The sequence below is a fragment of the Pseudorasbora parva genome, chromosome 24, assembly GCF_024679245.1.
Source record: "Pseudorasbora parva isolate DD20220531a chromosome 24, ASM2467924v1, whole genome shotgun sequence".
Taxonomy (NCBI): Eukaryota; Metazoa; Chordata; class Actinopteri; order Cypriniformes; family Gobionidae; genus Pseudorasbora; species Pseudorasbora parva.
In genome coordinates this window covers 10,159,796-10,172,032 of record NC_090195.1, presented here as the reverse complement: position 1 = coordinate 10,172,032, position 12,237 = coordinate 10,159,796, and the positions used below count along the sequence as shown (strand labels likewise).

The following is a 12,237-nucleotide window of genomic DNA, read 5'->3' as shown; positions in this document are numbered from 1 at the left end:
GCTCAGCAGGCGTTTATTCTTGCTGTCCGTTACTCAGCCTCACATGCCGAGAGGGCATGCTCAGTTCCTTCCCGAAAACAGCAATGTGAGGTGAAGTGTTCCTTTCTGCTTCTGCATTAAACTCAAAACCAAAATAATGTCTATGACTTAATTTTATTTATTTATTTGAATATTGCAGTATTTATCATTATTTATCCGTGCACATCATTTTAAATTCATGTGCTGTCAAATAAATTCAAATAACTTAAAAAATTAAATAAATTAATATAAATTAAATTCAAATAACTTGCAGCTACATCTCTTCTTTGATGACGTGTTTGGTGGCGTGAGGGCGGGACAACCTGTCTCTCAAATGAGATAGACCAGTCGAGTGTGCAGGAATGATATCACATTATAGGCCGCCAGTTAGCATTTTAGCACTTCCGGTTCCCCCAGTGGATATGAGTGGGGTTTTGGTTAAATGGCTAAGGGGTTAGTTTACCCAAAAATGAAATTTATGTCATGAATGACTCACCCTAATGTCGTTCCACAGCCGTAAGACCTCCGTTCATCTTCGGAACACAGCTTAAGATATTTTAAATTTAGTCTGAGAGCGTATCCAAGTGTAGCACACTATACTGTCCATGTCCAGAAAGGGAATAAAAACATAATCAAAGTAGTCCATATGTGACATCAGTTAGTTAATTAGAATCTCTTGAAGCATCGAAAATACATTTTGGTCCAAAAATAACAAAAACTATGACTCTTAGCATTGTCTTCTCTTCCGGGTTGGTTTTTAATCCTCAAATAAAGATTTGAACGGTTATGAATCAGTGTATTGATTCATGATTCAGATCGCCAATGTCACGTGATTTCAGCAGTTTGACATGCGATCTGAATAAAGTCGTATTTTTTTTTGTAATTTTTGGACCAACATGTATTTTCTATGCTTACGGTTGTGGAACGACATTAGGGTGAGTCTATAATGGCATACATTTTATTTTTGGGTGAACTAATCCATAAATAAGATATGTGGTGATGAACACAAGCTCAAGAAACGTTCACATTTTATTCTACGACTTAATACATCAGTATTACTCCACTTGTGATTTATTTTTATTTTTTTAAGCTTTTACATGTCTTGAAAAAGGCGGTTGTTAACAAGTGGTTAACTCTGAATACATATCATAAAAAAATCAGCATTTTGCTACCCTACAAAATGATATCATACCTGCACCACTCAATAGCAAACCACAATAACCCAATCCGCAATGAGGACGTAATTTTTTAGGCTAATAGAAGTTAGCATCACACTGGTTCCCGACAAAGACCCATTAGTAGTAGTCTATTTTTCCCTATCCTTTTTAATTATCTAAAAAAAACAGTGATCAATAAAAGTTTATAATGATAACAGTTTATGAATTTTGAATACTAAATACTTGGACGCTGTGCATGCTAATTGGTTGAGTTCACTCCGCATTTTGATAGGTTGATTTTATTTCAACCACCGTTTTTAAAAGTCTGTTGTGGTGCTTGCAGTAAGATTTGTTTGCCATTCGAATCAACAATGGAATTTAAAAAATACGACCAATGGCCCGACGACGAGAGGACCGTTGTTTATTAAGCTTACATGCGGAGGACGAAATCCAGTGGGAACTGGAAGTTTGCGCGCAGTCCTACGTCACCAGACTAAGCTTCTACCGCGATGGAATCTTTTACCGCGATGGAAGGCAGACTGCAACAGGTCTGGGGGAAAAGTTTGTTTGGGGTAATTTCTGTGGAAACAGGGCTTTAGCAGATCACCGGATCGAAAGTGATAAAATGCCTACTCGTTTCCCTGCATCACCCTATTCTTGACGGACGAAATTAAAGGTGGGGTAAGTGGTATCTCTGGTAACATGCCCCTACCCCAAAAGGGTCTCGCCCCTATTTTGATAGCTCCGCCCCACACATATGTATGTTACCCAGGCAACTCTGCACAGTATCTGCACAGACAGATAGATAAATCCAAATATATTTATCTGTCTGTGCAGATTCTGTATAAAATAATACATTTATAATAATAATAAAATTAATTTTATATATATATATATATATATATATATATATATATATATATATATATATATATAAATTATACATATATATATATATATATATAAATTATATATATATATATATATAACATTTATTTGATTATTATTATTAATGTATCATTTTATTGCTCACTATGGTGCAAAAACCACTGGTATGAATCCGAAAGTGTGTGTTTTTAAATTTTGTATATTTTAGTCTGTCTAGTTCCTCATTCAAATATCAAATCACTCTAGGTTTTTTTAAATGTTGGTTTTAATGGACACATCACCATGCCACATTCAACCACATCACGAGATATACCTCTGGTACGAATAAAACGATTCAAAATGAAAATGAAAAGCATTGTCGTATATGCTGACACAATGTAATGAAGCAGTTACATCCTTTTACACATCACCGCTAGCTTTCTCACACCAAACTTCAATCAGTCTCAGATTCTCTTAGATACAGGAAAACTGCACATTGGTTAACTTTTTATTTCCTGTCAAAATAAGATTTTGACTAAACATAATCCTGTTTTAAGGTTTTTTTTTTATTTATGTGAAATTACTCTTTAGAGACAACAATTCAACTTTTATTCTTACTTTAAAATAATGATGGCATATGGCCATAACACTCCTTCTTCCCCCAACCAATTTTAAATGCTGACTTTGATCCAAACTATGGCAGATGTGCCTTTGAGCACATGCCTGCGACTATGCTCCCGTTTCTCTTTTTCTTGCTCATTCTCTGTTCAAACCACCATGACCCAGAGAAACACCACAGCGGTATTCTGGTTACACTCTGGTTTAACATGCACACACGGTTCTCTGCATATACAACACACACACACGCACTCTTGCCAGGTTCCCATGCTCGATGCCTCACTGACATTTAGCTTTCCTTTTGTCTTCTTGTCACACTGTTTGTGCCACAGAATCACGAGAAATCCCACGTAGGCTGATGTGCTTGTCAGCGTGGTTAAGGTTTAGTGGTCTAACCCTGATGATCCTTGCAATGAGAAGTCTGACAATAAAATCTTGCATTGGTCAATGTGGATACTCACTGTGGCCACACGATCACCTTTTATTTGTACTTTAGTATATCACATGTTTCAGTTATACAATATACAGCAGCCTATATAAATATAAAACTTATATTTGTATATTTTTTCATATTATACTATACGCGTTATAAGGAATCTAATCACATGAATGACTGAACTGGTGGGGTAATATTTCAGATGAAAGATTATCATGATAGTGTTCCTTTACGTCCTGCTGAAACTACCTCTGAGAACTCAGCATGGAGCAAAACCACACCACCGCCACCCCCCTCTATGATACCGAGAGCTGGGCAGTTGCTACAGGTCTTAGCAAAACAGGAAATTTCATGTTTCCTTTGCTACTTTTAGCAACTGTTCTTAACGCGCAACTTCTGCGTACATGCATGCACTCGCGCAAATCTAACTTGGATTGTCACAAATCACTCTTGTAGTTGGTGATCGCCGAAACAAATCCAAATCAATCAAACATTACAAGTGCCAAATTGCAAGTAACTTTCAAGCAGGTCGTTAGGTATATGCTGTAAGCATGCTGTAAGAAAGTGAAAATTGTTACAATAGCTAACTTCATGTACATAATGTTGATATAATGAAAAGTTATTTCAAAAGAACTACTAATATAGTGCACACAATCAGAATTATGGGAACAAAACTTTGTGATGTAGTATCAGTAGTCGTGTATGGTCCTTTAAGAGGCATGATTTGTGAAAGGTTTATGTATTTAAAACACAATAACAAAAATGCTAACATAAAACATTAAGACTGAAAGTTTAATTGTAAATAACACACCTTCACATTTACAAACTATACAGCAGCCAGACAGTTTCATACATTTTAAAGGGTTAGTTCACCCAAAAATGAAATTGATGTCATTAATGACTCACCCTAATGTCGTTCCACACCCGTAAGACCTCCATTCATCTTCAGAACACAGTTTAAGATATTTTATATTTAGTCCAACAGCGTATCGTAACAGCGTAAGTGTATGCACACTATACTGTCCATGTCCAGAAAGGGAATACAAACATCATCAAAGTAGTCCATATGTGACATCTCTTAAAGCATCGAAAATACATTTTGGTCCAAAAATAACAAAAACTACGACTTTATTCAGCATTGTCTTCTCTTCCTTGTTTGTGTTCAATCCTCAAATAAAGATTCAAACGGTTGTGAATTTGTGATTCGGATCGCCAGTGTCACGTGATTTTTTTAGCATGCGATCCGAATCATTGATCGATTCACTGATTCACAACCGTTTGAATCTTTATTTGAGGATTCAATAATATCTTATTATATATAACGAATATAAAATATCTTAAACTGTGTTCCGAAGATGAACGGAGGTCTTACGGGTGTGGAACGACATTAGGGTGAGTCATTAATGACATCAATTTCATTTTTGGGGTGAACTAACCCTTTAATGACAAAATTAAATACATTCACGTTTACAGACCAATATGGCCCAAATCTTTCACATTAATTTCACATTTCTGTTCTGTTATGTCCAGTTGTATGAGAGTGACAACAGGATATTTGCCTGTTATTTCGTTATTTTGACAATTGCATGTTTCTCAATAGGGATCCGGCCTCCAGCATCTCTTTTTAATAGCGCGAGGCAACATTCTTGGCTTAAAGGTGAGCATGTAAATGACAGAAATACCCATGATGGAAACACTGACTGTTACAAAGAGAAGGATGTACCACACAACAGACTCCTCATTACTGGTACCACTACAGTGGATGGCGTCCAAAAGGACGATATTGTGACGCCTTTTGTTTAAGTCCAAACAAGTAATCTCGGAGAGATCTACAACATTGATGTCTTTATTCTCCCCGAAGGTCCTGTACCAGTCTAAATGGCAACAGTTGAATGCATTTCCATTCATATAAACAGTCTGCAGTCTTTTTGCTAACATACTGGCGTGTTGGGACTGGATGGTTGTCAACATGTTATCCCTCAAGTCCAGAAGTTTCAGGTTTAATGCCATTAGAGATTCAGGAAGTTCTAGTAGTGAGTTTCTACAGATGTTTAAAGACTTCAAATGGCCGTACGGAGAAAAGTCAAAGTCTCGAAGACCGGTATTACCAAGTCCCAAGTACTGTAAAGTGTCTGTGAGACCTTCCAGAGATTCCTGTTTGAGGTGTAGGTCTGGATTGTTGGAAAGTTCAAGATGGGTTAGTGGTGTCCCCCTGAACGCTGAAGACGGTATGTTTTGAATGCTACATCCGGCAAGATAAAGCTGTTTTAGGGAAACCATGTTGGACCACACAACACAGCCTGAGGAACTTGTGTACTTTGGCAAGTAACACACATCCACATTGTGACTGAGATCTAGTGTGCTAAGTTTCGGTAGACTAGCAAATATCCTAGATGGAAGGTTCTGAAGGTCATTTGTACTCAGATTCAGATGTGTGAGATTATTAAGCTCACTGACGGAGCGTTGGCTTGTTCTTAGCTCAGTTAACCTGTTTCGACTCACGTCCAGTTCGTAAAGGGTGACTGGCAGATCTTCAGGTGTCAAACTAAAGGACTGTAAACAGTTACTTCTCAGTCTCAGCCAATAAAGATGCGGCATCTGCTGAATGAATCCTTGGGGGAAGTAGTTCACCTGGTTTTCACTCAGGTCCAGGAGCTCCACCGAAGAAAGATCACCGTGAAGGTTCTCATTCCAGATCTCCATTGTGATGTTGCTCACATTTTGCCCCAAGTTGTAGTACTCAACCTTAGTGGTCCAGTTTGAAGAGGTGTTATTTGCAAAGTGTTGGTAAAAACCAACTTGATTATTGGACAGCAACAAAGTTCTTATTCGGTTGTGTGTTGGAAGGAATGGAAAGAACAGCAAATGGTTGTCAGAGAGATCCAACGTGTCCAGCTGAAAGGTCTCATTCAGATCCTGATTGGTTATGAACCATTCAATTGAATTGTGGCTGGCGTTTAGGACCTGTAGTTGGGTCATCTCAAAGTTTACCAAACATGGCAAGCAGTTAAAGGCCAGGTTCAACCTCTGGAGTTTTTTCATGTGATCAAAAGCTCCGCTGATCTCAAACAACAAATTTCTCTCGACATTAAGCTCCTTAAGCTGATGAAGGCTTCTGAATGTTGACTCATCCAACCTCTGCATGGCATTCCGGGACAAGTATAGAGACTCAAGAGAGGACAGATTCTGTAGCAGAACAGACACCATGTCCTCCGAGAGACCATTACCCGAAAGATCAAGGGTCTTTAGTTTGGATAGAGATCTCAAGGACTTGGCCACCTGCTTGTGTCCATAATGAAGCTCATTGTTGGCTAAATTGATGTTTTCTAATAAAGGCGATTCAGAGAACACACTCTCTTCCACCGTCATTAGCCGATTGTTGGCACAGCTCAACATCCGTAGAAAAGGATACCTAGAGAGACATCCATCTTCAAGATTTGACATGAGGTTCTTGTCTAAGAAGATCTCCTCGATTTGATGTGGTAAATGATCCGGTATGGTGGAGAGCTGACAGCTGTTGCACAGAGCCGAGTTTTGGATCTGGAGACGAGGACAGAAAAGAGAAGGAAAGACTGATTTAGATTCTTTTTAAACAATGGAAAAAATGTAAATAGTAGCATGATGATGTGACTCGATATTTCCTCTACTTTTCACTTGCTAATGTAGAGAACATCAAAAATAGATGAACAAGAAAATGTAGCCCACTTGTGGTTTGCTGATTAGACTTCATAATAGCCTATACATGGTAATAAATGTTTAGTCAAGAAACCTAAAAATGTCATTAATGTGATAACATCTAAATTCAAGTCAAAAAATATATTTAAAATGTCAAAATCAACCTGAATTCATCCGGTCACATGTCATTTAAGTTTAAAAATAGCTTGTTAAGGTAACAACTTTAACATCATACTTTAAGATCAAGCATTTTAATACATTTTCCATTTTGAAACTACTAATATGTTTAAGGAATATGGCCATTTCCTTTACAATAAATGATCATGTGTATCTAGGTGTATTTGTACAGTCTCCCTTCTCACATACCAGTCTGCAGGGGAAGGTCTGCGGATGTCCTGAGGCTGAAAGTAGGACCAGAAGCAGTGGCACCACGGCGTGACAGACCACGATGGACAAGCAATCGAACACCGGCATCTTAACATGATCACTGGGATGAAGGAGGAATAGAGTATTAAAGCATCATCACTTCAAGAGTAAATATTTATTTATTTTAAACACACAACGTATAGCTTTTTGCTTTTCTATGCTTTTTTCATAATCAAATAAAACCTGAAGCAAATTGTTTTTGCCAAATAGTGTTTAGTGTTATGTTCTCATATTTAAAAATAATATTTAAAATATTTCCATTTTTTGATGGTTTAGTCAAATGTAGGGTCATTAAAAACAAATATCCTGTCTGGACATCACTTTTTGCCCACTTATCTGTGTGTGTGTGTGTGTGTGTGTGGGGGGGGGGGGGGGGGACACAAATGTGTATAATGACATGGGTATGAAATAGGTATTATAAGGAGAGGGTGAAATATGAGGACATTGGCCATTTCCCCACTTTACAAGATGCTTATAAATCATACAGGATGAGCTTTTTTTAGAAAGTAAAAATGCAGAATGTTTCCTGTGATGGGCAGGTTTAGGGGAAGGGGCAGTGTAAGGGGATAGAAAACGTGTGTGTGTGTGTGTGTGTGTGTGTGTGTGTGTGTGCGTGTGTGTGCGTGTGTGTGTGTGTGTGTGTGTGTGTGTGTGTGTGTGTGTGTGTGTGTGTGTGAGAGAGAGAGATGAAAAGTCATAGTACATTTTTTATATTATTTGAAAAGATTTATTTTTCGAACAAATGCTGTTTTTTTTAAACTTTTTATTCAATGAACCCTGAAAAAAGCTAACATGGACAATAAATCTGGATTAGAATAATTTCTGAAGGACCATTTGACACTGAAGACTGGAGTAATGATGCTGAAAATTCAGCTTTGCGTCACATAAATTAATTTCTAATTTAACACTAGAAGTCCCAGAGATTTGTAGCCCTCCTTTAGCCAAGTGGATGCTAACTGGCTAGTCTTTTGGCTATCATTAGCATCAATTCATGTGTAAATATGGTCATTACCTGAGCAATCTGCAGGGGGGTTGGGGGTGTGTGTGTGAATGGTTGCTAGTGGCTTGTTTGTATGTGTGGGGGAGGGAGGGCTGCTAAAAGCAGAGAACTTGATTGACCATGTCTCACATGGACATGGGTAGAAATGTTACCACGGGCAATTTCTTCACATCGCTGTCACTTGCGCATAAACGTATTAGCCGGAAAACCACCATCCTCGGCACAGTCAACAAGATTTCCCGGGAAACCCCTCTATCCGCTAGACATACAGATCGCAATGAATTCACCACTCAGGTATGTTGCAGGTCTTTTGTGGTTCTATGTTTGTGTTTCTAAATTTTAGAATCAACACCGCCAAGTGTTTCATTGTGTGTAAAAGTGCTATGAAAATAACAATATCTTATTTATTAGGTGTTCCCTATATCGAGGGAACTTCGCACTGCGTCGAAACGAAGAAATTGGGGATACTCCCTAAGCATGAACGCGTCTGAAGTATGAATGAAACTAGTCCAATCTTTATTGGTCCTACGTCATGACGTAGATGTGACGGCATACCCGGAAGCTATAAAGGGGAGCCCGGCGCATTGTAGCGTCAGTTATCGCTCTACAGCAATAACGCTCTGTGTGTGTGTTTAAAGCACTGTCTGTCTATTTATTGTTGTCTGTCCCATATATCAAAAAGAAAAGAAAAGAGACCTAGAAACATATATATAAAATAAATATGTCGAACACTGAGTTTAAGAGTTGCGTGCATCCGTGTCCCCGCTACATCTCAGGAGCGGACACGCACTCTATGTGTTCAGTGCCTGGGCATTCAGCATGCTCAGGTGGCTCTCGAGGGAGCCGCCTGCAGTCATTGTGAGCTGCTGACGCTCAGGGTACTAAGGTCTCGGTTGGCGGTCTTTGACGAGGCCGGCCAACCACGCGAGCCCCGCCCCTCTCGCAAGCTATCTGTCACCCGAATCGGCATCGTCCCTAAAAGCCCCGGTACTGCCCACCAAGCCATGCAGGGACACATCGGCGTTGGTGGGCAGGGCATATATGGCGGCGGGTCGGGCTGGTAGCTCTCTGCACACGTTGTCTATCTTGCAGGCGTACCAGGCCGACCTTCTCAAAGAGCTAGACGAGGGAGAAGGTCCCTCTCCTGAGGACATTTTAGAACTTAGGAAGGCTGCTGATCTGTCTCTCCGCGTCACCAAGGAGACGGCCCGTACCATCGGCTTCAAGGCTTCTGGTGGGTGTGTAGACTCGTAGGAGTGAGTAAAAGTATACGGGTGCTGAGCTTGTGGAAGATCCAGCAAAAATCAGGGCTTTGAATTGGATCCAGACAGCGAGTGGTAGAAAATGCAGAGAGATGAAGAGAGGTGTGACATGAGCCATTTTGGGCTCATTGAATACAAGGCGTGCCGCAGCATTCTGGATCATTTGCAGCGGTTTGATTGCACAAGATGGAAGTCCAGCCAGAAGCGCATTGCAATAGTCAAGTCTAGAAATGACCAGGGCTTGGACAAGAAGCTGTGTTGCATGCTCCGTAAGGAACGGTCTGATTTTCCTGATGTTGTGCAATGCAAACCTGCATGACTGGGCTGAGATGTGGTCTTTGAAGGACAGCTGGTCATCAAAGATTACTCCAAGATTTCTGACCGACTTTGAAGGGGTAATCAATAATGAACCTAGCTGGATAGTAAAATTATGTTGTATGAAATGGTTGGTTTCTTTATTGGTTTCTCTGGTTGGTTTCTTTATTTTATTTTGTACTATTTTTATCAATAAATCTCAGCAACAAAGGAAAAAAAAACATGTGTGTTGATTTCTCCCTAAGATGGCTCCCTAAGATTCAAGTTTCCTTGAAGTGGCTCAGCATGGCCCCACATTGTTTACATAACAAAAGCAACTGTTCACAGGTGATTAAGGATATTAGTCTAAAGCCTTACAGCCCATCGGCTGTCCTGCGGGTTTTATAGGTAGAAAAGCCAAATGGCTGCTCTCTGGGACTTCTAGTGTTAAAGTATATTCAAATAGAAAACCATAATTTTATAATACAGCAAAATATACAGAAATACAGTAAAACTGAAATATTGTAATTTCAAGAATATACAAAAAAACTATTAATATACTATAATAATTATATATTATATTCTTGTCATGGCAAAACCGAATTTTCCGAATTTTTACTTCAGGGTCTTCAGTCTTCTAATCATTCTAATATGCTGTTTTGCTGCTCAAGAAACATTATTATTAATGGAAAACAGTAATGCTACTTAATATTTTGTGGAAACTGAAACTTTGTTTTTCAGGATTCCTTGAGCAAAAAGTAAAAAATACAACAAAAAAAAAACAGCATTTATTTAAAAATAAAAACCTTTTGCAATATAAATTTCTTTAATGTCACTATTGATCACACACACACACACACACACACACACACACACACACACACACACACACACACACACACACACACACACACACACACACACACACACACATATAAAATATAGGTAAAATATATTATTATACAAATTACGATATGAAACACTAGTCAAAAGCATAAGCTTTCACTATCTTTGTCCAACATGAAATTGTATCCTTGGGTCCTTTATGAAATGGTATTTATTTTAACTTTATGGTCACACTTTAAAGTATCCATATAACAGCTAATTTACATAAATAAGTTCTTATTTCTAATGAACGTTCACAAAACATTTTTTGCGTTGATCTGCTCGAAATAACACATGTCCAACCCTATTAGGGGCAGTTGTGGCCTGATGGTTATAAAGTTGAACTTGTAACCAGAAAATCACTGGTTGAATATTTAATACCAGGCAATAGCAGGAAATAAAAATATCCCTCGAGCAAAGTCACCAAACCTAAAATCAATCCCCATGCACCCACTGCTCCGTGTGTGTGTCCACAGTTTACAGTGTGTGTTCACTACTCACTACTACTGTGTGCACTAATTATGGGTTAAATGCAGAGGACAAATTCTGAGTGTGGGTAACCATACTTGGCCTTCTTCACCTCACTTTACCTTCACATATTGAATTTTAAAGTAGCATAAATGAACAAAGATACTATAATATAATGTTTGTCTCAAATATTTTAAAAACGAAAAAAGTTTCTTTCAGACACTTCTCTGCTTTAACATCTTAGTGGTCTACATGTGGCACGCACAGCGGAAATTTGTGGCTAGAGTTGACAATCTAATGGCAAATTTGATTTAATTTTATATAATTTATTTATTTTTACTTAAAACGTAAGTTACGTTTTAAATAATATAAAAACAATATTGTCCTAAATTAAGATACAATTATATTTTGACATTTTCTGGATGCCAAACCTTACTGGAACATGACCGCAGTAGTTAATGTTATTATAAACTGTCCTTAATTTGTAGGACACCTGTGTGAAAGTGACTATCGACTTCATACATCCACTAAAATGACCTTGAAATCATTTGGTTAAAAGTCATTGCAAAAATAGCACAGAAGTTCCCTCTGAGAAGTCTGAAAACTTCATGATTTGAGATATCTAAATGCCAGTTGGTTTGATGTATTATCATCCAATTGCTTGACCTTTTACGTTTGATCTATGAGCCCAAATACTTTTGAGGCCACTGTATGCAAATAAGACACAATATTATTCTGGAAACAGTTCGACTAGTTTCGATCGCCACAAAAAAAAGTATGCGCTCGAGTAAGATACGACAGCTACTTCAGGTGACTATCCGTGCATTGAGTGTACCGAAAGTCATACTGAAAAAAATCGTTATTGCTATAATTAAACATTTAGCCTGTCTGTTTTATATGTAAGCACACTCTCAGGTGGGTACCATATGTGCACACTTACCCCAGCGGCCAGGATCGCGCCCTCCGCTCTTCTGTGAAGTTCACAGAAGACCATTACATCGGTTTGCGGGGAGGTTCTTTTGGCTTGGTCCCTTCGGAGATGCAAAGTGCTTGACATCTGCATCTCTGCAGTGTCTTTAGTAATTGCGGAAGCAAGCAAACAACGGAAACGCAGTCACATGAAGCCAGCCA

General features: G+C 38.6%; 1 protein-coding gene across 1 annotated transcript; it reads right to left on the bottom strand.

Moving 5' to 3' along the window:
* Window positions 1-4,175: 4,175 nt before the first annotated feature.
* Window positions 4,176-12,237, bottom strand: nrros (negative regulator of reactive oxygen species). Its single transcript, XM_067435378.1, has 3 exons — window positions 12,047-12,237; window positions 7,138-7,258; window positions 4,176-6,636 (listed from the first exon to the last, which is right to left on the bottom strand). The coding sequence occupies exons 2-3, from the start codon at window positions 7,243-7,245 to the stop codon at window positions 4,690-4,692; spliced, it is 2,055 nt and encodes a 684-aa protein (XP_067291479.1). The 5' UTR covers window positions 7,246-7,258; window positions 12,047-12,237; the 3' UTR covers window positions 4,176-4,689.